This window comes from Haliaeetus albicilla, chromosome 26 (genome assembly GCF_947461875.1).
Source record: "Haliaeetus albicilla chromosome 26, bHalAlb1.1, whole genome shotgun sequence".
Lineage (NCBI taxonomy): Eukaryota > Metazoa > Chordata > Aves > Accipitriformes > Accipitridae > Haliaeetus > Haliaeetus albicilla.
The window spans coordinates 10432572-10460514 of NC_091508.1; the positions used below are offsets into that span (position 1 = coordinate 10432572).

At 60.3% G+C, this 27943-nt stretch overlaps 1 protein-coding gene across 1 annotated transcript; it reads right to left on the reverse strand.

Moving 5' to 3' along the window:
• Positions 1 to 294: 294 nt before the first annotated feature.
• On the reverse strand, positions 295 to 27887 carry NPDC1 (neural proliferation, differentiation and control 1). The gene is given in 9 exon segments (XM_069770513.1): positions 295 to 2032; positions 2939 to 3035; positions 3154 to 3275; positions 3278 to 3470; positions 3921 to 3987; positions 4114 to 4278; positions 4421 to 4528; positions 11640 to 11783; positions 27717 to 27887. Coding segments are annotated over 9 exon segments (1068 nt in total). The 5' UTR covers positions 27811 to 27887; the 3' UTR covers positions 295 to 1954.
• Positions 27888 to 27943: the final 56 nt, after the last annotated feature.

Sequence of the window (27943 nt, forward strand, 5' to 3'; positions counted from 1 at the left end):
GCCGGGGGCTCCCACCCAACCCTTTGCTGGGGAAACCTCTCCTGGCAAATATTGAAAAGCAAGAAAATAAACTCTGGTTCTTGCCGGGTTTGGGAAAAACCCTTGGGAGGGTTTGGAGGCTGCTCCAGCTGCAGGAGCAGGACAGCTGCTCTCGCTGTTCCCTGGGGAAGGTTTTGGGATGGGGGACCCACAGCATCCTCCCTCCCTGTCCCCTCATCCCACCTCACTCCCGAGAGGAGCACCCTGAGCTGAGGGCCCTGCAGCAGGGAGCTGGCCCCATACCACACACTCGCATGAGTCTCAAACATGTCGTTTAATAAAATCTCCTTTTAAAAGAACTACAATCCATACAACAACGAGGGGCGCAGGGAGAAGGGCAAGACCCCCATGGGTAGGGGAGCAGGGCATGGGGAAAGGATCTGTGCAGTGACAGCCTCTGCCAGCCACCCCGCTGGGGATGGTCCCACACCACCACCGCTCACTGGCACAGCCCTGCCACTGCTGCCTGCCCTGCCAGTGCCTGCCTGCACGTGCAACAGCTCCTGTCCGTGCAAGAGGCCACCCCCATGCAAGACACGACCTGCGTGCAACAGGTTACCCGTGGCCATGATGATCCACACCAGGGTCTGGACATGAAGCCACATCTGTGAAAAGCAATGCAAAACCCATCCCGGGCCTTATGCTGGAGGGGTCACATCCAATGCACCAGGGAGGTTTTGGGGAACAGCGCTGGGCTCTGAGCAAGAATGTGTCAGTGGGGGCTGGTGAGGCTGGACACAGACACAGGCAGCGGAAGGGTACAGGGGGTCTCTGGAGCCCAGGAGGTGCCCGGGATGGAGCAGCAGAGACTCCCCTGCCACAGAGGGATGCCCGGAGAGAGCACCAGGCTGGGCTCTGTGCAGAGAAGCAGCACAGCAAAGCCATCATGCCTTGGCTACCCCTCCTAGCCCCCCAAGCCCCCACCAGTCTCAGTCCATTCTCCCCCATGGTCACACAGGCTTAAAACCAAAACCCTGAACCCTTTTTCTGAGCTTTCACCCCATGGAGGCCCGGGGTGAGAGCCCAGCTGGCACCCAGGGCTGCCACGAGCAAATCCTCTGCCTCTGCTGGCACAGCCCAGCACGGGGTCCCAGGCCACAGCAGCGCTGGAACTGTCTGTGCCCCAGGACTTCCGAGGACCAGCACCCCTAGAAGAGGATGGAGCCGGTGCAGGGCGCCAGGGCAGAGCCTCTGCTCCCAGCCAGGCACAGCACTGGGTGGCATCTGAAGGTGCATCCCAGGGAGCAATGCCAGCGCCTGCCCGAGCCTGCTCCTGCTCCTGCCCTTGGCTCCTGGAGTGGGACCCTGCTGCCAGGGGCTGCCTGGCCTCGGGAGGAGGGCACAGGCCAGGCACTAGAGCCTTCAGCTATGCCACCCGCTCCGGGGAAAGTCTCCATCCCTGGCAGAGGGGGTTTGGGCAGGCTGGCAGCCCTGACGCCTTCCCCTGCAGACACGAGTGTGTCTGGACCCCCCTGGACCATATCCCACCCTCTGACCCCCCCCCTCCAGCCCTTTCCCAGCTGCTGTCACATCAGCCCAGCCGCAGCCGGGGCAGCAGCCCCCTCCTCAAAGCCAAATGCAAAGAGATAGCGTTGTAACCCCCGCCAGGTTCTGTGCCAAGGCAGCGGCCGCCCCCCCACCCCGGGGGCTGGCGTGTCCCGGAGAGCAGCTTGTGAAGGGCAAGGCAGGGACGCGATCACAGCAGCAAAGAGGACAAGGACGCTGGAAACGGGGGCGATCCCCCCCTCCCATAGCTGTTAGTGGGTGTTTATTGGGCAGGCGTCGAACAGTCTGGCAGAGCGGGGTCCATGCCCCTTCGCCTGGCTGTGGGTGCCCCTCCGACGCGGCCGCCCCGCCGGGCTTCGGCGTTGGGTGTACAGTCCGTAGCAAGCTCAGGCAGAGGAGAAGAGGGGTGTTACTGGTGCGACTTGGGGTTGGAGGGGTGTAAGGAGGAGTCGTCAAACAGCGGGTTCCTCACTTCCATTTCTCCAGTCTGCGGCAACAGGAGGGAGCGGAATGGGGGGAAGGAAAAGGCAGAAGGTCAGAAACCAGCTGGGGTTTGATCCACCCTGTCCCAAGGGGTTTGGGTGGAGGAGCAATGATGGGGGAGACCTCGCGGGCTGGGGTGACACACCAGGACCCTGCCATCACCCCTGGAAAGGCGCTGCCTCCCTGCCAGGAGCAGTTGGGGATGCTGGGGTGGGGTGATGATGTGTAAAACCCATGGTCCCGGATGGGATGGGACCCCACAGCCTGGCTGGCAGGAATGGGGTTCCTTGCCCAGACTGCCTGCCTGCCATCAAGTGCCCTTTAATGGGCCTGTAAAAACCTAATGATGACCCTTAATCTGGGCCCTGATGGCTGGGCTCTGCAGCCATTACCATGTGAAAGGCTCCTTTTGGGTCTCTTTGTGCTCTTTGTACCCAGGGCTGTTAGGAGCTGCCCTTCCCCGGGGTCTCCTGGCAGCCAGGAAAGTCCCCCCTGGCTTTGAGTGGTCACAGGTCCCCGGTCCAGGCACTGGGCAGGCACCAGAATGAGCCCCCCTGGTCCCGGTGCCCAGGAGCCTGAGGTGACCATGTCCCTGGCACCGCAGGGATGGCGGGTTGGGTCTGCCAATGGCTGTTCCAGCTCTTTGCTCCCAGGGCCATGGGGCAGCGCTCCCCAGTGAAAAGCCCTGTGCTCGGGGACCCATGCCAGGGCACCCACTCCTGCCCGCTGGAGAACTCCAGTGGGACCTGGCCAGGGCACATGGGGGAAGCAGAGAGGTTGGACCATCTCAGGGTTTGATGAACGACGTGTTGAAAAGGCTCCTGGAGAGGAACTGCACATCCCAGGCATGTGTCAGATCCCACCCTGCACGCACAAGGTCTCCCCCCCAGCCGCCCTGCACCCACCATACCGGAGCCAGCCCGGGGCACTCGTACACGGTGAAGTCTCCATCCTCATTCTCCTCGTCGGATGACGCTGAGTCCGGCAGCTTGGGCTCCTCTTTATGTCTGGGGGGAGAGGGTGCAGAAAGGGGGTGAAGCCCAGGGGGACGATTAACAGCACCCCAGTTAATGGCAGGGCACGGACCAGTGACTGGGTCTGCTGTCTGCTCCCGGGGCTGCTTACTTCTCCATGGAGAGCATCTGCTGCTTTTGGTGCTGGTAGTGGTACATCTGGGCACTCTGAGCCAGTGTCTTGTCCCCGGGCTGTGGAAAGAGCAAGGACAGGCATTGAGACTGAGCTCCAGAGAGCCCCCAGCCTGGCTGGTGGGTGTTCCCCTCTGTATTGGAAGCCCCTCAAGCAGAGCACATGCCTGGCCTGAGCACCAAACACCCCAGGAGGGATGTGGGTGCCTTACCGAGATCTTGTCATAGGGTAGGGGGCTGGCCGCTCGCTGTGCTGAGTAGTCTGCTTTCTGTGCCAGCCTGACCTCCTTCTGCAACCTGCAAGTGGAGAGGAGAGTGGTTGGCAGGAGCCACTAGAGCAGACGACTCCATACGGGAGCCAGTGACCCCCAGAAGGGCTCAGTCCTCCCACCCACACCCCTGCTCCTTGCAATGGCACCCCCGATGGGTGGCACCCCCGGGCACAGCCATCTCCATCCCGCAGGGCCTAGGCACCAGGCACTGACATGCCCAGGATGCCAGCACCCAGGGCCGCAGCGAGGGCCAAACTAGGTGCCACCCGCTCCCAGGAGCCTGCGCCTGGCACAGGGGTGTCCCACTGCTGTCCTCCAGCCCCAACAGGCAGATGCCATACCTGCAGGGGGACTGGCAAGGGCAGCTATTGCCTCTCCTCCAAACCCCCCCCAAGCGCCCAGGAAGCATAGGAACAAGCTCCCCCAGGCACAAGGACAGTGAGGGACTGGCTGGCACCAGCAGCACCTGGCTCACCTGCACCAGCAGACCGCAGCCACGATCAGTGCCGAGATCCCAGCCACTGTGCACACCATGATCAGACCTGCAGAGGTGGAGTGGGACACCGAAGGACAGTGGGTGAGCCTGGCAGCACAGTGCCACCAGCCCACGCTCTCCTGGCCGGGACGTGAAACCCCCTCCTATGAACCGCCTGTCCCCCGGGTCTCACCGAGCACCATGTCATCATTTGAAGGTATGGGGGACACCTCCACCGGGTACTTCTGGACTGCAGTGGTGGTAGAGGTGGGGAGGGTGGTGGCTGCCTCCCTCTGCAGAAGCCCCTCTCTCAGCCTGCTGGCCATGCGCTGTCTGCCACTGGCAGGGACCAGGGTGGCTGTGGGAAAAGGCAGAGCCGTGAGCAGAGCAGTGCCAAGGCAGCTCTGGAGGGCAAACCAGCCTGGCGTGCAGTGTCTGGCCGCCGTGGGGACCCCGGCACCACTGCAGAGAGCGGTGGGAGTGAGGGAGCAGACACTTACTCCTGGGCTTGCCATCCTGCAGTGGGTGTGAGTGAGGAGCCTCTTGCCTGGCCAGCACGTCCACCAGAAAATCGATTTTTTCATCCAAGCTGGGAATGGATGTCTGCCCTGTGCCAGGAGAGAGTGGGCATGAGATGGGCACCCCGGGATGTGGCCGCATGCCCAGCCCCAGGGCTGGACCCAGCATCCCCCTGAGAAGGGGCTCACATCCCAGCACGAGCAAATGCAGGTGGTTTGGAGTCTAAGCCCACTCGGATGCAGCCCTCTGGCACACCTGTGGTCCCAAAGCTGAGACCTGGGATCTGTATGTGTCCCTGCCACTTTTGGGATGCTTTTCACCCCACAAATGCTGGAGGCTGCAGGAGCAACAGTGGCCTCAGCCACCCCCATGCCAGAGCCAGTGGATCCTACAGAGCCCCATAGGAGCAGGCAGGCTGCCAGCACCTGCTGCTCAGGAGCTGCCCCATGTCCCCACACCTGGAGCCATACAATGGCCCTGAGTGAGGAGGGACACAAGCTGGACCAGGAGAGACACCCCACAGCTGCCCTGCTGCTGTGAGGTGCTAGGGGCAGCTCTGGCAGGGTGAATCGCAGACCTGCTGCAGACAGCGAGGCTGGTTCAAGAGCAGGCAAGGGACACTTGAACACTGTTTTTTTCATCCCAAATTGTCTTGTACAGCCCAGGGGGATGGAACCACTGCAGACCAGGGCTCATCTGGGGCTGTGCAGGAGCTGGTGGGAACCCTCACTCCAGCTGAGGGGCCAGTCTCTGCACACCACCTGGCAGGATGCAGCCCCTTTGGTGGAGGAGGTTGGGGTCCCCCAGGCAGCAAGGGCCACCAGGTATCCCCAGGGGCTGGCTGGACATTTCATGGGTGGCTGCCCCAGCTCATGACCTAGCAAGGTGCACACCTGGGACACACAAAGGGCTGCGTGCCCCTGTGGCATGGGGCATGGGCGGGACCCCCACCCTGGCCTGGGGGTGCCCACCCACGGAGTGACAGCATGGAGCAGGAGTGGAGCTTCTGTCCTCAGGCTTGCCAAACAGCGAGTTTACCACTCTGCTTTTAACAGGATTAAACTCAACTTCAAAGGCAGGAGACATTGCTGTCCCCATCCCTGTTCCCTCTGACCCAGCACTACCATATTCAGGCTGTCCCCAGTGGGAAGCCCTGGAGGGTAAATCAAGACATACAAAGGCGAGGTGGTACCGGCAGCTCGGTTCCTGGATAATTCAAGGTTATAACAATTACAGCTCCTCTGTCCCCACTCCCAGTGTTTGGAAATAAAACCTAGTTCCCTCTGGAGCTGGGCACAAAGGCCACTCAGCTGCCCCGTGACTCAGAGCCACACAAGCCAAACACCAGTTTAAAAGGGGGACACTCTTGCTTTAAACAAGTGCACAAAGAGCCACTGTCCCCTGTGTCCCCAAACTGACCCCCAGCCTCCCATCCTTGGCAGGAGCTGGAACATTCCATGAGCCCCAGGTTTCCCCAGCTCTTTGCACTCTTGTTTCCACCCTCAAAGTGATTTGCAAAGCAGCGCCACAGCCACGTGGTGCCAGGTTTGGGGCTGTGCCACCAGTGCCGAGCCCAATGGGTGAGTGCCATGGTGCCAAGGTGCTGGCATGGGGCCAGGCTCTCCTGATGGGCAGGGGAGCTGGCATGGGACTGAGGGTGACAGCTCTGTGCCCAGAAGGGGACAGCCTGGTGTGTCATGGGGACAGCCCTGCGCCCAATTTGGGGACATCCTGGTGCCCGGGATGGGAACAGCCTTGCTCTAGATCCCCACTGCGCTCAAGGAAAGGCCTGTCCCCATTCCCACCTAGGGGACTGCCATGCCCATGTGTGTCACCATCAGGCCTGGGAGAACTGGGCTGCGTTGGTGTTCACAGCCCAGCCCTGCCCTGACACCCCTTGGCTTTGGGCAGATGCAGCTGCAACAGCCAACACTTCAGGAGGATGAATGTGACATGGCTGGAAAAGGAAAAAAACCTGGAAAACCAGCAAGAGCAGCTCTCAGGTCACTCTGAGCCTCCCGCCGTGTGAAGCAGCATAAGGAAAACCAAGCCAGCTGTGCCATTTGTGGTTTCTGGCATTGCCAGCAGTGCCTGGACTGTCACCAATGGCAGGAACACACCACTCACGTGCATCACCCTCCCGAGACCCCCAAAATGCTGCCTTTCACCCCAAAAAGCTGCTCTTGGCGCCTGCCTGCATGGGTACGCCAAGGGAGAGGAGCCCAGGCTTCTGCCCACGCTCCTGTCAGGAGCTGCAACCAATCGTGGGGACGGTGCAGTGGCGGTAGCTGGGATCCTGGGATCGGCGTCACCAGTAATCGCAAGCAGCTCAAGGATGCCTAACCCTTTAAAGGGCCTGCTCACCTGGGCTAACCAGCTTTATTGCCAAGTTCCCTTTCAGTGGCTAAAAATCCCTGCATCCCTGTTTTGTTCAGCAGCTGAGATTTCCCCTGGCAATGCCACATCTGCCACCCCACAATGTCGGCGGGGCAGAAGCAGCCTGGTACCAATGGCTGGTTCCTGCTGGGGGTGCCCAAACCACCACGGTGAAATGCCAGCCTAGGGCTGCTCCCCAGGGAACAGAGGGCTGGGGCTGAGCCCCAGTTCCTGCCTGGCTGCCCCATACCCTGGCTCTTGCTGCAAGAGGAGCAGAGATGGGGGGGCTTCCAGCGGCCCTCCCAGCCCTGCTTCAGCGATTTGGGCGTGCTGGGCAGGCACAGCGTGCACGCAGGGTATGCACAAAGCACAAGGGACATGCACAGGAGGCACGCACGGCTTGCACAGGGCACGGCTGCCCTCTCATGGTAGGTCCCACCACCTGCCTGCAGCAGGGAGGGCACGGCCAGGCTGGCACACAGCAGCCCAGCCCAGGCGCTCTCCCCCCCCCCACCTCTCCTTGGGGCTTTCCCCTTCCCAGAGTCTCCAGGGCTCAACCCTGGGATGCGCACAGGGGTCTCGCCAGTTACCGTGACAGGTTTGGGGACAGCAGGGAGCGGAGAAGGGACATGTGTGGCTTCAGCCCCGGGCAGAGGAAACCTGATGTTGACAGTGTCCACAGGAGGGCATAAAATTCCTACAAATCCATTTATTTCTATGGTCCTGCCCCAGGATGACGGATGCCCTCCTGGCTGCTGGCAGCACAGCAAGCCGGGAGGGGAGAACTCCCAGGTTCACAAACCAGGACCCCCTTTTCCCTCCTCTTCCCAAAGTGCTTCTTGCAGCCCGGTGGAGCTCAGCCCTGGCTCCGTGCTGGTGGGATCAAGCGGGAGCAGGGACAGGACCCACCAGCCCAAACCACATCATGCAAACCGATCACAGCACATTCAAATGGCACACAGCACCATGGTGCTGGCAGCATTTTGGGGGCTCAGACCCCTGTGCAGGCAGCGCCAGCGAGCTACAGGCAGCCAGCTGCGCACCCAGCCAAAGCAGCTGCAGGATGCACCACATCATGAGGTCCCGCGCATCCCATCTCACCTCCATGCTGGTGCTGCACCGGGTATGCCAAGACACCCACACACGCTGTCACCAATGGCAGGAACACACCACTCACGTGCATCACCCTCCCGAGACCCCCAAAATGCTGCCTTTCACCCCAAAAAGCTGCTCTTGGCGCCTGCCTGCATGGGTACGCCAAGGGAGAGGAGCCCAGGCTTCTGCCCACGCTCCTGTCAGGAGCTGCAACCAATCGTGGGGACGGTGCAGTGGCGGTAGCTGGGATCCTGGGATCGGCGTCACCAGTAATCGCAAGCAGCTCAAGGATGCCTAACCCTTTAAAGGGGCTGCCCACGCAGCCTGCTGCGTGGGCAGCCCCTTTAAAAGGTTAGGCATCCTTGAGCTGTGGCAGCTTCCCCTGTTTGCATTGCATCCTCCCCCAAATGCAGCTATTGCAGCCCCTCTGCATCCTCACAGGCTCCCATGGTTGCACTGGACAGCTAGGTGCTGCTGCCAGACTGGCAGGATGTGAAAGCACCCGTGGAAAAAAAATTGGTGCCTCCCTGGCAAAAGGAGCTGGGCATCCTCAGGATGCTACCGCTCCCCTACATGCTAAAACAGATGATTTGGGAGGGGATTCCCTTTTTTTTTTCCCCCTGTACCCACACTTTTGCTGCCAGAAGGTGGTGGCATTGCTTGAGATAACAGGATGAGGCTGGGGAGAGACCCTGGGATAGTATCTATCCTCCCGGCATCCTCCGAGGATGCTGCCGCTGTCCTGCATCTCCCTGACAAAGCCGGGAGAGGACACTACCACGGTCCTAGAGAAGCTGGGATAGGATGCTACGGTGATCCCACATCTCTCTGACAAAGCCTGGTGAGGATGCTACCGCGGCTGCATCTCCCTTCCGAAGCCAGCACGGAGCGGTGTTGCTATGGAGATGCCAGCGCATGTGCAGCCCTTCTGAGAGGGGAATTTACTCTGAAGACTTCAGATTAAAAAAACCCACAAACAACTGTTAAAGCTGTTCAGTACCTGTGGATGTGGAGCCCATGGCAGGGGGCATCTGCCTGTCAGACCCTTGCTCACTGCTGAATGCGAAACCTGGACCCCATCCCTGTGCCATCTCGTCCTCCCCCAGCCATCACTCCCATTTCAGTGCAGCTTGGCCCCTCTGCCCGAGAGCGAAAGGGCTGTGCAGAGCCAGGGCCCCACTTTGGGGGTCTCCCCTCTGATTTAAGGGGTGATCCTCCTGCCAGGAGTCTGATGGCACGAAGGGCATAATGGGCTCTGCCATCCCCCATGCGCCCACCTGCTCCAAAGCACAGGCTGCACCCTGGCGGGTCCCCGAACATGCCCAAGACACAGGAACCAGAACACAAAGAACCCCCCCCCAAAAAAACAGAGGACTCCTCCATGCTCAGGTGCAGGGGGACCTGCCTCTCTGGGACCTGCCACGGTCTGGTGAGCCAGTGCTTTTCCTCCCTGCCTGCACCATCCGGTGTGAGATGAGCCACCCTGTGTGTTTTCGGGAACTCCCCAGGCCTTGGGGTGTGGGCAAAGGGCTGTGCCGGTGGGGATGCCGCTGCTGCGCCAGCAGGGATGCCACCTGGCAAGCACCAGCTCAGTCCCATGCCAGGGCTGGGCAATGCTGTGGGCTACCCACCACGGGCAGGAGCCGGGCTCCAGGAGGGACCGTGGGCTCTGCCCACCATGAAAAAATTAGTCCTGCCTTAGCAAGAGGGTTTTGGGGGCAGCAGGAACGAAAAGCAGGCAGAGAAGGGTAGGCTGTAGGAAGATGCTGATGCACTTTGCAGCCCGCACGGAGGTGGTTCAGAGGCACTCGAGAGCCCCCACCCTGCACCCAGGTGGTCCCCAGCGAAATGCACCGGCAACGGCGTGCAAGGGCACGGCCGGGTCCTGGCTCCTTCCCCACACACAGAGGCCACTCCACTTTAGTTAAAGCAAAAATAATTGGGTGGGGCTGTAATTAGTCTTAATTTGCCTGCTTGTTGAATCTGCAAGAAAAACCATGGTGTGGGGGGCACAAAACCAGCTCTGCTTACAGCTTTCCAGGCCACATGAAAAGTTGAGGGTCACCCTAAAAACCCCGTGCCCAGCCCCTGGCATCAGCTGTGCGGCCGACCCGGGGTGCAGGTGCCATGGCTGCACCAGGAGCACCCTCCATGCACCGTAGCAGCAGGTGGGAGAGCCCTGTGCAGGGTGGCACGGGTGATCATGGGCTGCTGCCCCAGGGATGCTCTGCTCATCTCTCTTCCCACTTACAGCACAGCCACCCAGGCTGCCACAGCCCCACAGCTCCCCTGAGAAAGGAGCAGGGGAATAACACCCAGTGCAGCCCTCGGTGCCCTTGTGCACAGCTGGGCAGGGTTCCTACCTGGCACTGCTGACTCCAGCCCTCCTGGCATAGATGTTGGGAATCACCAGAGGAGGAGATGGCAGCCCCAAACCACAGCTCAACGTCTCAAACCAATGGGAACCAGGTATTGAAATCCCAAACACTGGCATGGCTCAGCCCTGGGATGGGTGAGGTGGCGAGCACCTGTTTGCCTTGGCCACGGGGTCTGCACAAGTCACAGCTCTGTGCACCAAAAGCTGCTACCCTGCTCCTGCAAAGCCTGGGGCTCTGCATGGCCACTTCCCCTCCTCCGAAAAGTTCCCGCCCCAAAGCAGCCAGGCAGACTCTGGAGCACCCTGGCAGCCATCCAGGCCCCCTCCTGTCCCTGGGCTCCTGGGCACCCCTGGGTGCTGGCAGGGTCCAGCGGCACACACAGTCACCAGCATGGCTGCATGAGGATGCAGAAGGAGTGGAGTTGGGTCTGTGTGCTCCCTGCCAGCCCCCAAACCACCACATATCTGCTGTGAGCCAGGGCTTGGGGTGAGAGGGGGCAGAGCTGCCATCCCCACGGAGATACGGCTGTGTCCTAGTTTCAGCTGGGATAGAGTTAACTGTCTTCCTAGTAGCTGGCAAGGTGCTATGTTTTGAGTTCAGTATGTTGATAACACTGATGTTTTCAGTTGTTGCTAAGTAGTGTTTAGACTAAAGTCAAGGATTTTTCAGAATGTTGATAACACTGATGTTTTCAGTTGTTGCTAAGTAGTGTTTAGACTAAAGTCAAGGATTTTTCAGCTTCTCATGCCCAGCCAGTGAGAAAGCTGGAGGGGCACAAGAAGTTTGGAGGGGACACAGCCAGGGCACCTGACCCAAAGCGGCCAACGGTGTATTCCATACCATGTGACATCCCATTTAGTATAGGAACTGGGGGGAGTGGGGGAGGGGAATCATCGCTCGGGGACTAGCTGGGTGTCTGTCAGCGGGTGGTGAGCAATTGCCCTGTGCATCATTTGTACATTCCAATCCTTTCATTATTGCTGTTGTCATTTTATTAGTGTTATCATTATCATTATTAGTTTCTTCTTTTCTGTTCTGTTAAACCGTTCTTATCTCAACCCGCGGGTTTTGCTTCTTTTTCCCGATTTTCTCCCCCATCCCACTGGGTGGGGGGGAGCGAGTGAGCGGCTGCGTGGTGCTTAGTTGCTGGCTGGGGTTAAACCACGACAGGCTGCCATAGAGAGGAGAAGCCAGAGGACAGGGAGCACAGGTTCTGCTGGAGTGGGGGGCTGCCCCAAGGCATGGGAACCTCCTGGAGCTGCAGATGTGTGGGGCAGGTTTGCAGGCAGGTTTGCAGGCAGGGCTGGGCAGGGGGCTGCAGAAGGAGCTGCTGCAGGGTGGGTGCACCTACCGCTGGGTGAGAGCTGCTTCTGGATGCATCGCCCACGGTTGTCCTCCCGGAAGGGAGGCAGGCAGGGGCCGCAGGTGCCCGACCCGGGTGGGCAGAACTCCCGGCGCTGCAGGGCACAGTCCAGGCTCCGGGGACACGATGCTGCTGTGGGGACAGGAGAAAACAGGTCAGGAGGAGGAGAGGGGTCAAACGCTCCTCCGGGTCTGTCCAGGGCCTCTTGGCATGGGACCCAGCCCCGTCCCGGCCCCACCTGCGGACAGCAGGTCCCACCGCAATTAATGGGTACGGATGTGCTTCACTGGAGCTGCCTCTCAGCCCCCCTTTGCCTTTGCAAAGCCATTACTGACTGCAATTAAGCCCAGGCTCTAATGACCTGAGAGTTGACCTCGATGATCCTTACAGGTCCCTTCCAACTCGAGGTAGTCTATGATTTTATGACCTGCACAAGGCTCTTTGCTGCCTGCAGGGAAGAGCAGGCAGTACCCATCCTCCTGTATGGGACCCAGAGCCCCAGGGTGCTGCCGTCCCCTGGGATGCTCCAAGTCCCAGGGTGCCGCCATCCTGTGGGATGCTCCAGGCCCCAGAGTGCTGCAGCACAACCTGAGTCCCGCAGAGCTGGCAGCAATGAGGATCTCCAGCCCCTGCCTGCACCACACAGGCAGTGTCTGAGAAGGCTGGCAGCTGAAAGCCAACCAGCACAAACTGATGCTTATGTGGTAGCTGTCGAACAAAAAAAAAAAAACCCAAACCAACACTCCCCAAAGCCTCAGCACTCCTGCGATAGGTCATCACAGGCAGCAGCAGCTTCCATTTCCATCCCTCTGACATCACAACAGGGGAAACTGGAGGGATCCAGCCCTCCCCTGGTGACTCACCACAGCCCAAACCTCCCTCGTGGCTTTACGGGGCATCTCATTTCCAGGTCAGACCTGGGGACCTCTCTGGTACCTATGGGTAGGCATGAGCCCCCCCACTCCAACCTCATCTGGACCCAACACGCTTATGATGCTGTGGCAGCCAGTGATGGCCAGGAGCAGCCCCGATCCTCCCCCAGCCTGGCTGAAGCCAGTGGCACCTCTGAGGGTGACACAGAGTCCCTGGGTCCTACACAAAGCTGAGTCCTGAGACCGGATCATGGTGCCAAACTGTGTGCAGAGATGGAGAGAGGAACCGTGACCAGCTGGGACAGTGACACATAGGGCTAGCACACAGGTCTCACCTGCAGCATGGGGCTGTGAAGACACTCTGGGGTCCCAGCCTCCAGCAACAGCAGCAGGAGCTGCTGCTGGGGACAGTGACAGTGGTGGCACTGCTGCAGCATGAGCACAGACATCCCTCCCATGCAAGCTGGTGGCAGTGAGGAGCTGGGTACCACCCAGTGCACCTGTGTCCTGGGCTGGGCACAGCTGGATGGGGGGGTGCACAGCTGGATGGGGGTGCAGCACCCAGCTGACCTAGTCCTGCTCTTCAGCTTGCCATGCGTGGCCATGCCCACAGCTTTTCCACAGGCAGCAGCAGGCAGGAGAGCACCGCCGCAGGGCCCTCACCAGGAGCAGGGCCAGGCCTGGCAGCCCCCAGCCTGGCAATGAGTCACGGCAGGAGCCGGCTCCCAGCACCGTCCCACACTCCCGGAGCCATCCCTGTCAGCCCTCGTCCACCCACGCCAACAGAGCGGGCAAAGTGCCCGCCGTCTGCCCATCTCCATCCCCTGGGGAACAGCAGCACCGGGGACAGCCCTGGGGCAGCATGGCACCGAGTGCGCCATGGGAAGGGGCACCCCAACTTTGGGGGCTGTCCTGAGCATCCCCATCCCTGCAGCACACTGGGGGTGAGGGGGGCAGCCACTGCCATGCCCAGGCACGGCATGGTGGAGAGTCCTGGCACAGGAGGGAGCCACCAGGACACAGCTGCAGGGCCACCACAGCAGCTCTGCTCCCCCAGCAAGGGTGCATGTGCCGAGCAGGATGCCACCCCAAAGCAACAAGTGTGGGATGCCAAGCAGGATGCCACCCACAACAAATCCCCCTTTGCACAGCCCTATTTCACCATTAAACTGCTCACCAGAGGGTACAACTGCTACCAGTGGTCCCCAGACTGCACCCAGACCCCTCCACACTGCACCCCACAGGGCATTGCATTCATCGCCCTCCAGCTGATGGTGCCGAAGAAGGGCAGAACTGCCTTTGCTGCAGTGGTTTCTCTTGCGGGCATGGTTTTCTCGGCAGCTGCAATTAGGGTTCACTCAACTCTGCGCCGGGCACAGCAGCCTGGGGGGATTTGCTTGGGGCTGGGGGCAGAGACCACTGTGCCCACAGGAGGCAGGTTGGCTACCTGGGGATGGCATGGGGCTTGGCCAGGCAGCTGGGGGAGAACTAATGCTTAATGGGAAAATAATAGGGTGTTTAAGCACAGAAATAGGACTCAGCCGCCTGCTTCGCCTGCCCCAGGCTTGCTCTCAAGGCCGTTTTGTTTAAAGATCACAAAAAAGCCCAAACACGTGGCTGCTCAGGGGCAGAAGAAGCTTTTGGCACTGTGCAGCCCCAGGGGTGGGGACTTGCCACATCCCCATGGGGCACTGGGGGGGGACGACACTGGAGTACCCCGCCTGTGCCATTGTGGAATAATTGCTGGAGGTGACTTATTGATATGTCCCCCTCTTAAGAGAAGGTAAACCTCCAAGGTGGAATGCAGTGGATATGCAAGGAATCTGTTTCAAAATAATTCCCTAAGCAACATAACCTGCAACCTTAGATGTTAGCAACACCAGGGGAGCTTGGTATGCTGACGCTAAGAGAAGCAACACAGAGGGTGGAGCGGAGTGGAAACACCGCAGCCAGGCTCTGTGATATCGCCACAGGGATGGGAACTGGATGGCACTATGGAACTGATAAACCGCATAGTTGTTACCTTCAGCCAGCCCTGAACCAGCAGTTCTTCATTTTCTGTCAAAATCATGTCCTCTGGGTGAACTTTGCTCATTATAATCTCATTATAATACCAAAACACGCCTCAATCCCAAAGACTACCCACCTTCAAGGTGTGACCACCCCTCACTGAGCATGCGCTCTTAATTTTTCTAGCTTATACCTTTAAAAGTAAAGTGAGGAGATTTTATACCAATCATAATAAAGCTATGTATGACTACAGTGACTCAAGCTCCACCTAAAAATAAGAAAATAGTATAAAAGGGCTTAAGAGAGGAGGAACGTTAGGGAAGATACCATCGTGGACAAGTCGGGAGGACATTGCTGACTTCTGGGATCAGGCAACAGGCTGAACCTCTCTTCCCCCCCATACGGACGTGAGATTCGAACCCTCAGTTATACCGAGTGCTTCCCTGGGAAACTCAGAAATCTCTACAGAGTTATTCCATAATTTAATGTGTTTGTTGTCAGCTGTATTATTCATATTCTTGGTACTTGAACATGCTTTGCAGACAGTGTATTTATCGCTGGCAACCCAAAAGAATCTGCACTTCTGTTGCTTTAATAAACTGTACTATTTATTAATCTAGCCATGAGAGTTCTCACTGAATGCGACCATACTTCTTGAGACTGGCCATGTTAGTTCATTGAACACGACCAGACTGAAAGTACATTGCACTATTTGTGCATCTGTAATCACGGTAGTTCAATATATTGAACATGACCAGACTTACAGTGTCAAATTGGGCATCACTCATCAATCTAAGCCTAGCTGCCCCCAGCCCCTCTGATATCTGAGGACAAGCTGGAACGCAAGGGGGTTTATTTTCTGCCAAATTTCCTTACCCTTTAATGCAACAGCAATGGACCCATGGAAACATGTCCCCTAAAACAGACACTGGTGAAAGCTGTTTACTGGTGGGAGGAAGCCACCCTGATGTGGGTCACCTGGCACTTGCAGCCACCCAGCACCATGAGACCCCAGTGGGACCCTCGGAGCCACCTCAGGGTAGTGGGACAGGCAAGGTGGGGAGCAGCCCAGAGCCAGTGCCCAGCAACTGGTTAAATAAACCCCAGCCTGGAATATATAAAAGGTTGTTATCTCTGTTTGAGGAGCGAGTTGTGCTTGCTCAGCTGTCATGGGCTGGGATTAGGAGCAAGACAGGCAGGCACTGATCTAATTAAGCTCCCCATGTGTAATCAATTGGTGGTTAGCAAGCAGATACCACCGCGTGGGCACCCTGCAGTGTGAAGGGTTCTATGGGGGCTTTGCCACTCTCTAAGCCCACCGCAAAGCCCAGCAGCTGCTTCCTGGCTGGGCTACTGAGAGTGGGCACCTCCATGCCAGGCTGGGCGCCAGGGACTGAGCAGCCCCCATGCCTGCACTCAGGAGCCATGTCTGACTGTTGCCATGCTGGGGGGCTGCCACCCACCCAGCCCTCCCTGCCCCAGCCCTACACACCCACACGTGCCCAGGGTGGCTGGTACCACCCTGCCCAGTGCTCCAGCAGACAGGCGGTAGAGTCCAGCTCCTGTTTCAGGGTGTACCTGACCCTCCCCACCACCCCTCAGCTTCCCTAGCCCTGGCACAGCACTGTGGCCATGGGTCCTCCTTCCCACACACCCACCCCAAGGTGGGTGCTGGGGCTGGCACAGCATGTATGTCCGATTTCCACCCCAACAGTGACCGTGCCATGGCCATGCCACCCACCTGCACCAGTGCCAGCTTGCAGGCGGCAGCCCCCCAGCCTTGCCTCTGCTCCTGTGGTGCTGCTGTCGAGTCTGGGACAATTTGGGATCTCCGCAGCCCAACCATGCCCCCTGCTTCACATCAGTACAGCCCAGGATGGTCAGTCCCACTGGCTGCTGGGGTGGGAGGGACAGCCTGGCCATGGGTGGGATGGGGAATGAGGGACTCGGGCTGGTCCCAGGGGACAGGGGCACAGTGGGGCAAACCAGCTGTAAGACGAAGCGAGAGGAGCGTGCAATAACATGGAGTCAGAAGCCAGCGCCAGCCAAGGCACAGCTGGGACGCACTGCCCAAATGTGCCAGGGGAGTCTGGAGGAGGGGGATGCTCCATCCAACTGCTGTCACCGTGGCTGCCGCGGTGCAAACCTCCCATGCAGCTGGGCAGCGAGCCCAGCCCAGCCCAACCAGAGGTAACCTGTTAAACTGGGCTTTGGGCTGGGACAAGCTGCCAGTGCTGGAGAAGGCAGCGTGGCTCCCTGCAGGCAGAAATACAGGCAGGAGCTGAGCCCAAGGCCAGCAGGCGAGCAGGACACTGTGCAGCCGGCACAGAAAGACAAACAGCTGGTGAGCATGAGCCGGGGACGTGTGTGAGCAGGAACAGCCCCGTACACAGGAGGAAACGCTGGCACACGAGCTCCAAGCTATATGCACGCACGCATGGCCCCCAGATGGGTGATCCAGGTGGGAAAGCTCAGCACAACACCCCCAGCCCTGAGGACCCACCCCAGGGAGAACTGTGCCAGGAATCTGGGGCAGGCCCTGAGGCAAGCAGAGCACCTGCAATGGGGCGTGCCCGCTGCGCCCCTCTGAATGCCATAGCGTCTGGCAGTGTCTCGCCATGGCTGGGCAGGGCATGGAGCTCCTGACAGTCATGGCCCTGGGTGAAGTGGTTTTTTGACACTTGTGCCAAAACACGCAGGTGAAAAAAACAAACCCAATAACACCAGGGAGGATGTCTGGGTGGCCGGGAACTGCCCCTGCTGTGTCACTGCCACAGATAGAGAGATAAAAGTTAACGTAAGAGGATAATTAATTAGCGCTGAGCACTGGTCTGAGTGCTTACGTTCCGTGCCAACGCCCAGCCTCCCGGCTGACAGGGCCCCGGTGCCAGCGGCATGAGCTGGCAGAGCCCGTTGGGCATTAGCTGCAGCGGATGAGCGGGCATGGAGCTCACGCCTGCCTGCTGCGTGCAGCCTGCCCGGGGGCCACAGGGGTCTGGCCCCGCATGGCAGCAAGACATGGCCCCTGGCAGGGGATGGTCACTGAGCCAGGGCACAGGGCCACACCGGACATGGGGAGATATTGGGGTGCCCGGGGAACAGGGGTGCATGTCTCTGCTCCCATGTTGAGCCTCTGCACACTGGTGCACGGCTGCAGCTGAGGGATGACTATGGCTGAGGGCATGGCAGATGGCCAGCAGCGGCAGCAGCCTGGGCCCCGCAGCGGCGCAGTGTCTGCCAGCTCCACTCCAAGGTCACTTCTCCTCCTCCTCCTCCAGCCGGGTGATGTGGAACCTGCCTGCAGCCTGCCTGCCCTCCCAGCGCTTCTGCTGTGAGCTGGCACCGTCTGGGGCTCTCCTCCTGCCTCTGCAAATTGTTCCTGGCTCTGAAGGGCTGGAGCTGGCCTCGGGCAGGCAGGCGGGCAGGCATGCTGCCCCACACCACACCCCAGGTCCCGAGGTCTGGCTTCCCCCTGCCCCACAGGCTCCCTGGGGCAGGGGCAGTGGTCCTGTCCAGCAGCAGGCAGGAACAGGGGGGCTGAGACACCCGAACACCCCAGCTCCACTCCCCCCATGCCCAGGGACACGGCCCCCGGGGTGAGCAGACGGTCACCACCTCGACTGCCAGTGGCCACAATAATACAGCAAAAGCTGGGCTGGGTGCTTGGGGTCGCCCAGGCAGGTGCCCCAGCCCTGGCACCACTCCCGCTGCACACACCGACCACGGGTGACACTCACCAACAGCGGGTGACACACACCGACCGCAGGACAGACACCATGCCAGTGGCCTTGAGCCCTGCCAGGCTCCCTGACCCAGTTGCATCCTCCTGCCCGTGCTGCTTCTTGCACCTGAAAGCAGGTGGAGAGCAGACGGGCTTCAGGCACATCTGTACCCCCAGGAGTGATCCCCTTCCCCGGGCACAGCTGCTGGCACCATGGCCCCAGCCAGCACGGCTCTGCCACCGCTCTGGCAGGCCCCATGGGAGCTCTGCCACTGCCTGCAGCCACTCACGTCACTGCCGTGCTCCTGCCCCCGAAAATGCAGCAGACGGAGACCCCTCCCGCGCGCGGAAGCAGCAGAGCGGGCTTCTCTGCAAACAGTAACCCTAGCCCACCAGGAGCAGGGGGACGTTGGCCACGTCACACGGCTCCTGGGGATGGAGGCTGCGGCACGGCCATGCAGCCTGGCTCCCCCCGCCACCCCCTCCTGCAGCAGCACCGGTGGCGCGTGCTGGCCCACCAGAGAGCACTTTGCAGCTGAAAGTGCTTGTTTGCTTTTTGCTTTGGCAGGTTTCTTCAGGCAAAGGCCACGTGCCACTGGGCTTCCCGTCCCCGAGGCCACCAGGGCTCATGTCCCAGCTTCCAGCTTTTCTGGTTCAGCTGGGCGGGTGCCGAGGTCTGGCCCAGCTGATAAAGCACAGCGGCAGAGACTGTCCCCAGTGTGGCTTACGTCACGGCCAAGGGACAGTGCCAGCAGGCCTGCACCGCAGGCTGGGGGACAGGGGTATGCCTGCAGAGCCCCCCCCCCCCCCAGTAGCATCCCCCATGCCTGCCCTGCCTGCACAGCAAACACCTCGGCTGCACTGTGCTCCCACCAAGGGGACAGTCCTGCTGGCAGCATCCCCACTCAGGAATGACAGAAAATGCCACCACGGGCAGTCACCTGGGTGAAAGGCCACTGCTGGCTGCTTTCGAGCCACCTGCCCCGGCAGGGGCTGCAGGGAGGGCTGCCTGCACGGGAGCCCCGGTGTACAGGCAGTACAGGCAGTGTGGTGCACACCTGGTGCTGGGAAGAGATGGAGCCAGTGCGGGGTGGGCACGGGCCTGGGGAGGCAGCGGGGCTGCATGGCAGAGGAGATGGGAGCCATGCTGAGGGCAGCTGCCTGCTGCAGCCCTGAGGCCATTACGATGGGCTCCCAGAGCCTTGTCCCCCTCCAGGTTCAATGCCAAGGGGGAAATGGAGGGCCAGGAGGCGCTGAGCCAAGCTTCCCCAGAGGTGGGGGGATGCCAAACCCCCAGCAACCCCAAACACTTCACCTCCCCAACTGCTGGTGTTACCCCAGAGCCTGCTCACATTGTAGAGCAGACCCCATCTACAAGCACCCCAAAATCTCAGGCTGCTCCTGCGACCTGGGGCTGGGGGAAGGGGGAACACCAGGCAGCCTCCTCCTGCCAGGCCAAGGGAGCAGGCTTTTGTGTCATTGCCACTCAAACCCCTTAACTGGCCAGAAAAATCCCTGTTCCCTGCCGTGACAACCTGCCTGGTGCACCAAGGGAAGAGGAGCTGGATTGATGGAGGCTGCAGGAAGGGGAGACGGCACCTGGATGCATGGAAACAGCTCCAGCAAAACTGCAGCTCCAGACCCCAGCAGGGACCAGGCAGAGCCGGAAGGCAGCAGAGGACATGACCACCCTGCCTGTGGCAGGTGAGGGGGGCACTGAGCCAAACAAGACACCCCTGGTCCCCCAGCCCAGCCATCCCTGGGCACTGCCAGCTCTGGCCCCAGCTCGCTGTCTCCTTCCAGCTGCTCAGGGCAGCTCCAGCCCCACAGAGGCTGTGCTGTGACCGGGAGGGTGACATGCTGCATCCCCTACTGTGCTGGCATGACCCTGCAGTGCCAGGGCTGTCTCCAGCCACAAGAGCTGTGCCTCAGGTATTCAGGAAGAGAAGAAATAATTAAAAAAAAAAGAAAAAAGGAAAAAGAAAACCAGAAGCCATATGCCATTTCCTCAGTGCTGCCTGCCCAAACCTGCCACTGGGTCTGCATCACCAGCCCTGGCTCGGTTGGGTGTGTGCCCACCCATACTGGGGACCCCAGGGTGTCCCTGATGCCAGCCCACGCCAAAAAGCACCTTGCGGCTCTTCACAGCTCAAACCACCCATTTTCAGTCTTGTTTATCAGGTTTTGCTCAAGCAAATACCAACAGGCTTGGTACCTGCCCAGAGCCCACTGGGGCTGGGGCAGGGTTTTTTAAATTCCTTTTTTACTAGCTGGGCTCTGAGATTTGGCACATCACGACAGGTGAAACAGCCAGTGGTCAGGGCCACGGTGCAGAGCACCGCTGCAAGCAGGTTGGCAGGGCCGGCCCCATGCAGGCACGGTGTGCTAACGTTGGGTGCGCAGTGTGGTGGCTCCACTAGTGAGGGGGACCCCTCCTCGCATCCCCACGGTGCTCTGGGACACTGCAATGGGCAGCGTAGCACAGTGCCGGACCCTTGCTGTGCCAGCATCACAGGGGATGGGGCAGCCCTGACTCCGCTGCCGTGCCTGCACTGGGGCGGGCTGTGCCCTGCAGTGCAGGGCGTTTTACAGCTCTGCTCCAAGCACAGATCCACCTGAAGCCCTGAGCAGCCTCGAGGGAAGGATTCGGGTCCAGCTCTCTCCTCCTGGCACTGATCAGGCACCAACCGATCAGTGGGGCCCTGTCTGCCAGGGTGTCCGCCTGCCCAGTGAGCCATGGCAAAGTAGAGCCATGACCACCGGTGAGCTCTCCCTGCAGACCCATTGCTTGCTGGCAGGGAGGTGGAAGAGGGCAGTCCACCTGCCCCCGCCAAGCACCCAAGGAGCTGCCAGGCCAAGGGCCGGCACGGCCACGCCAGCACAGCTCGGCCATCTGTGAGCAGCCACACGCTCCCACATGCTCCCACTGCTGAGCTGGAAATAAAACCCTGGAGCAGCAGCTCCCCAGCAAAGCACCTCTGCGCCCACTGGGGCCAGATGCTCTTTGGCAAAGCCAAAGCCCTCCCACACCTCACTGCCTTCCCACGCTGCCAGAGACATTTTCCAGCCTTTGGTAAAGATGCACCAGCATGATTTTGCTGATTAAACACCCTCAGGCAGCTCAGAAGCAGCAGTAGCAGCAGCAGCACAGGCAGCTTCGCTCGGGGTGGGGAGTCCATCCATCCTGCACCCACTATCCGCCCTGTGCTTGGCACCAGCCTAGGTGCTCCCACCAGCCCATCACCCTGAAATGGGGGTTTGGGGACACAGCCACTTATCAGCAGGTGCCAGGGGCTACAGGGGCCGACCTTTATGGCTTCCCAACGGCTCGCAAGTGTGGCAGGCAGCCTGCATCCCCACAGACATGCAAGGTGAGAGGTAGGCGGAAAAGCAGGGGCTGCCTGACCCCACTCCGCTTGGGCTGTGCCCACAGCTGCACCTGTGCTGACTCAGCTGCCACCAGTGATAAAGACCTGTGGGACATTGTGTCCTGCTGGGGCAGAGAGCCCAGAAACTGGGGGTGCCCCCATGAGCTGAGAAAATGGGGGGCCGCATCCCAGGGCTCCTGGAAAGGGGCTGCGGACAGTGCCAAAACAGCTGGACCCAGAGATTTCTTCTGGGTTTTATCCTCCGCAAGAGGAAGCCTGCTGAAGGAAACCTCCTCTCCAGCCAGGAAGCCAAGAATTATGGCCGCAGGATGGGTTGTGTTGCCAGCAGCTTACCGGGGCCGCCCCCTCTCCCGGCTTAGTGGGTGGCTGGGAAATAATCCCCAACAGATGTGAGACGATGAGCTCCCCGAGACAGAGCTGCTCCTCCAGCACGCAAGAGCCATGGGTTCCCCAGGAGCGCTCCTCTGCAGACCCCCAGCTGAGCCCACACAGCACCCATGGGTGCTATGGCTGCAAGGCAAGAGCAGCGGCTTCCCCACCTTTTGCCCTCCACCTCTGCCACTGACTCATTTCTATAGGAAGGGAACAGGGGTCAGGAGCCTGGGGGACCCCTGTGCCACAATGAGCCAGGGTCCCCACCAGCACACCAGCTGACATGTCACCTCTCATGCCACCCACCTGAAGCGATGAGTCCCCCCCACCAAAGAGCAAACCTTCCTCCCTCAAAGGCCTTTCCCGCCTCCGTCTGTGCAGGAGAGACCCCAGCAACACGCCACGGGGTGCACTGGTTAGGGCCACGGGGTGCACTGGTTAGGGCAGGCAGCTGCCAGATTGAGGTGCTCCGGGGCAGGAAGAGGCAGGGACTGACTGGGACCTGCTCTGGCTGCGCTTCCTTCCTCCAATTCAAAGTGCACTCCAGGTACTTAATGGACAGTTTTTTCCCGTTGCAATTATTGTTAGCTCACAAAGCAGCTAATTACAGGCCTGCTGCTGCCATTCGGTGCTTTGCTCATCCTGCGGCAGCAGCAGTCGGTAAAGCCCAGGCAAGGCCATAGAGGTGGGGGACACAGAAGAGAGATGCCCCAGCACTGGCAGCAGCACTGGGGCCATGCCCTGGGGTTTTGGGGGGCAGCCGGCCTGGGGGAGCCACTGCACCCATCGGGGACCAGACCCAGAGCTCCCTGTGGGGCCGAAGCACCAGGGCACTGTGTTTATGGGATTAATGCAGGGATGGGACCAAGGGCAGCTCCTGTCCCCAGTGCCCAGGGACCCAGTGCCTTGCATGTAGGGTAAGGCCACCCTGTCACCCCTCCTGTCCCTGGCACCCCCATCACCCCATCAACCCTCTTGTCCCCAGCACCCCCCCATCAACCTTACTGTTCCCAGTGCCCCCCCCCCATGCTATCACCCCTCCTGTCCCCATCACACCAGCAACCCCATGACCCCTGCTGTCCCCATTGTCCCTGCCACACTGTCACCCCTCCTGTCCCTGGCACACCTGCTACCCTTGTCACCCCTTACTATCTCCAACATCCCCATCACCCCTCTAGTCCCCAGCACCATCAACTTCCCTGTCCCCAGTGCCCCTATCACACTGTCACCCCTCCTGTCCTCAGCATCCGCATAACCCCTCCTGCTCCCAGAGCCCCCCCGTAAGCATGTGGCAGAGCTAAGCTGATTACCTCCCTTAATACTGCCATGGCCCAGAAGAGCCGTTTCAGGCAAATGTCCCAGACTCATCTTCCCCTTTCCACTGCAGTAAGGACCCAGGTGCCCCTGGGGATCGAGGAGTCCCTGGGGAGGGGAGCGGCTCTGCAGGGCCATGGCAGCCCCATGGAGGCCCCTCCGGGCAGTGCAGCCCCAGGGTCAGGCCAGGGTCCCGCTCCAGACCCTCGAGACTGCCTGTGGACCCCAAACCCGTGCTTGGAGCTGCCAGGGAAACTGCGGATCCGAAAGGCCTGACCCTGCACAGCGTAACCACAACATCGCCCAGGCTCCGGGACCACAGTCTCCCTACCCCAAATGCCAGCTCTCCCCGCACCGGCACCCACAAGGCACAGCTGGGGCGCACATCGGTTTGTGGGTCCCCAGCAAGCTGCAGCGAAAGGAGAGGAGGGACTTTCACCGTGTCTCTTCCATAAACCATAAACTTTTCCTTGATGCTGACAATGTCAGGAATTGGGATCATGGAGATAGGGGGCCTCTTCCCAGCTGTTCCCCATCCCCAGGCCTGCGGATGGAGCCCTGCCTAGGTCCCTGGTGCAGGTACTAGCACACGGAGCCCCGCGGGATGCTCATGCACCACATCCCCAGCTCCTCCCACACCTCGCCTACCCATGAGGGCTCATTTCTCACAGTGGAAGCCAGCCCAGCAAATGTAACCCCAAAAAACATGGGGGAAACATTACCTCCAAGAATAAAATCACACAGAAAATTAAACTTGGGAGCAACATGCAGCTCTCAGGGAAGCAGCATCCCAGTTGCCGTGCGGGAAACACGGTCCGCACCGACGTGGCAGAGGACACCCTGATGTGCAGCCACGTGGGGGGTTCAAAGGGACAGCGTGGCTGCACGCTGCTGAGCAGGACCATCGCCCAGCATTGCCCCCGCTACCAGGGGGACTCAGATGACCTTCTCTGTGTCTCAGGAAAAAGCTGGGGCTGGAAATATCTGCTTTCTGCACACCAACCCGTGCGATGTCGGGGGGCTTGGAGACCACCCCCTGCTCACCCACTGGGCAGAGCCCTGGGAATCTCAGCAGTGCAGCCAGTCCCTTCCAAGTGCCACGGGTGCAGCACCGGGCACCACTGTGATGCTCCCAAGGGGGGCTTGGAGCTGCCCCAGCTTCAGCATTCAGGATTATGGTCCCTGGGGACAGCTCACTGCATCTCGACCCCACCGCAGCTCCCTCCCCAGCGTGGTGATTGCAAAGCAAGCAAATTAAAAGCCAAGAGATGGACAATCCTGCTGCAGGCTGAGCTGTAAGGACTTCACAGAGGATAGCTTCTGCCTTACCATGCCCAGCTCTGGACCTTGAGAAGTCCCTGCACCACTGGAGAGCTGGAGCAGCCACTATCAGCACCAGCATCCGTGCTCCCACCCGCATCCCTGAGGAGCGGCATGAGGAGGAAAGGCAGCAAGGAGCCAGCAGTTTACATGTGGCCAAATGGGTCACTTGGACTAGAAAGGACCACTCATTTTTTGCTGAACAGCTTCTCCAGGCGTTTCTGATGCAAAGTGCTGGCTGTGGCAGCAGGGCTGGGGTTTTCAGGCTTATTAAAAAAAGAGGTTCTTGCCCGTCATCCCGCTTAGAAAATCTTTTTTTGTTTATAATAACAATAATAGATTAAATTTGGCAACCAAATTACTCAAGAAGGGGTGAGAAGTCCAACTCTCACTAATGCTCCAGGAAATGCAGCCAGAAAAGGCAAGAAAGTGTTTCTGCCTGCAGCTGGGTGCACTGGATAGACACATGGGCAAAAAACACAAGGAGTACCAGCCAAAACTAAACCACCGCTGTACCACCTCCAAAGCCAGCTGCTGCCCTTCCTCCAACTTGGATGAGGCGCTCAGCAAGATGAGGATGTCACTGTGCTATGTGCTGCTGCATCCCAGGAGATGGCATCTATTGGAGGGGCCTCTGGGTTGCAGCACCAGCAGATGAAGGTGGGGAGAAGGAGATGCCAGCCCCCATTTGAAGAAGCTTTGCTGAAGCCACAGAGGCAGAAGGACGTGGGTATGGTGGTCCAGGACCTTCTCCCCCATCTCTCTCCTTGTCAGAAGGCAGCTTCACCAGCACACCCTGGAGCAGGAGCTCTGGAGCAGCAGAGAAAGCTGAGCTCTGCCCCATCTGCCCAGGAAGGGAAATTATAGAACAGGAAGAAACTGCCATTTCCCCTGCCCTGCTGCACTCAGGGAGGAAGGCTGCAGGGACAGGACAGTGACTCCTGTCCCTGCCCAGCATGCCAGGGATGCTACTTCAGGCACCCCAGCCATCCTAGCCATCCCCAGGAGGAACCAGCCCAGAGCTCCCCACTGCCACGTACCAAGCAAATCCGACCTCCTGGCAGTGGGATGCTGCCGTCGGCATTTCCAGGCGGTGTGACGATGACATGATTGCAAACAGCGCAAAGAAACCGTCCCCAGCTTTTGCTTGCAGGAAAGAGGTTGAGCCAGCCATCCCAAGCCTGCGTGTGCCAAGAGTGTGCGATAACCCAGCTGCTGGAGCAGGCTGCTGCCGGCGGAGCGAGGCCCCTTGCGCTCGCCTTGTCTCTGGCAGCCCCCCGGGACTGGGAAGGGGAGGGGAAAGGGAAACTCTCCCACCACCCCCCTGCGACAGCCCACAGGCACAGCCACCCTCAGCAGCCCCTCATGTGGTCCCTCCCCAGCAGCACTGCCTGGCCAGCTTATCCCACCCCAATCCCTTAAATTCAGAGGCAGCTGAGATTATGCTGGATCGCCGGTGCCTGCATCAGAGCCGCCTGGATCTCCTTCCCCCCATCGCAGCCTGCATCACCGGCACCCCAGGCTGGGCCACCCTGCCCTCGACACGTGGGAAGAGGGAGAGCACAGGAGCATCCCCACCTCCGCCTCCAGCATGGAAAGACCCGGATGTTTTGAACTGCTGGGAGATTTAAAAAAAATATTGCACCCTCTTGCCCTCCCTCAGAGCAGGCAGTAGCACGGTGAGGCTGCACAGTCCCTGGCTGATGGCAGGCTGCTTGCCCGCCGTCCGCAGAGCCAGAGCAGGGAGAACAATATTGGATCTGCAAACAATGCTGGGAGCAAGGAGGCACTCCCCGACTCCTGCAGCCAGTGAGGCGGAAAGCACCTGCCCGGAGACACGCCGTCCTGCAGGCAGGGACACCGCACCTCCCCGCTGGTGTGACCAGCTGGCGTGGGCAGAGGCGGGCAGCCCCCAGGTTTCCCCACAGGCAGGAATGCTCAGGGCCGGTTGGGGTTTTTGGAGGGGTGATGTTTATGCCCATCGCGGCCCCATGCACCCCAGCAGTGGGCACAGAGCAAGGGGACACGGTGCACGTCCAGTGCCAGACCCAGCAGGAGGGGAAATGCACTAACCTAGACCCCAAAACTAAAAAACCAGACCAGAACCAAAACCTAAACCCCCAAAACAACCCTTAAGAAAACAGAAAGAAGGCCAAAAGCAGTGCTGCTGGGAGGGAAATGAAAGCCACGCATTTTTTCTGCCCTGGGAGAGAGGGGAAACGCCTCTGTCAACTGATTCAGCCCCGTGGTGTGCTGCTGCTGCTGCTCCCCTCAAGGGAGCAAGGCCAGGCAGGTGAGCAACCAGGGTGCTGCTGGCCTGGGGCTTCCTGGGATGGCTCGGTCACCACCAGCAGCTTTATTTGAGGTTTTTTTTGTTTGTTTTTTTTTTTTTAAATTTTTTTCCCAGTAAAGGTGCTTTGTGAGGGCCACCGCATAGGGCCGCTCTCACAAGTCCATGCTCTCTCCCCGCTCCAGGATCAGGCCCTGTATCTGTGGGTACCTCCCGCCACCCCACACTGCTGCTGGGGACCAGTCCTGCGCTGATGCCACCCACTGCCAGGGCCCCTGCCTGCAGCAGCGGGCAGGAGGATGATGGCAAGGGCAGGAGGGTGATGGCACGGTGCCGCCCGTCCCCGGGGAGTGCAGAGGGACCTGGCCAGGAGCTGGGTGGGGTGGGAGAAACCCCGTGGGGCTGCGGAGAGGGGAGCCCACGGGCCATTTCCCACCTTGCTTTCAGGCCGTGGGGATACGTGGACCATGCTACCCGGGGGGAAAGGATGCTGAGCGGTTCCTAAGCCACGGCAGCTTCCCTGTGTGTGTCCCCCCCCAGCCGCGGGACGCTGGGTGGGGTGGGCACAGGAGCAGCGGTGCAGGGAAGGACCCGCTGCCTCCTCCCAGAGGCCCGAGCACCCACGGATGCTGAGCCCACGTAGGGGTGGGGATGGGGGCGGCGAGGGACGGACAACCGCACCGGGCTCACCGTGGGAGGGCCCACGCGGGTCCCTTGGGAAGGGGACACAGACACAGAGCGGGGGGGCGGAGGGGAGCGACACGGAGATGCACTCACCGGCACGGGCGAGGCGCAGGCGGCAGGCCCCGAGGGCGGCGAGCAGCAGCAGCAACGCTCCGCGGCGGGCGGCAGCGCCCCGGGCCGCCACCATCCTCCACCGACACGGACGGGCGTCGGGGCCGCGGCGGCTGCGGGCGGCGGCGGGAGCGGCGGGAGGGGCGGGGCGCGGCGGCGGGCGGGGCCCGCCCTCCCCCCCTCCCGCCGGCAGGGCCCGCCCCCCTCCC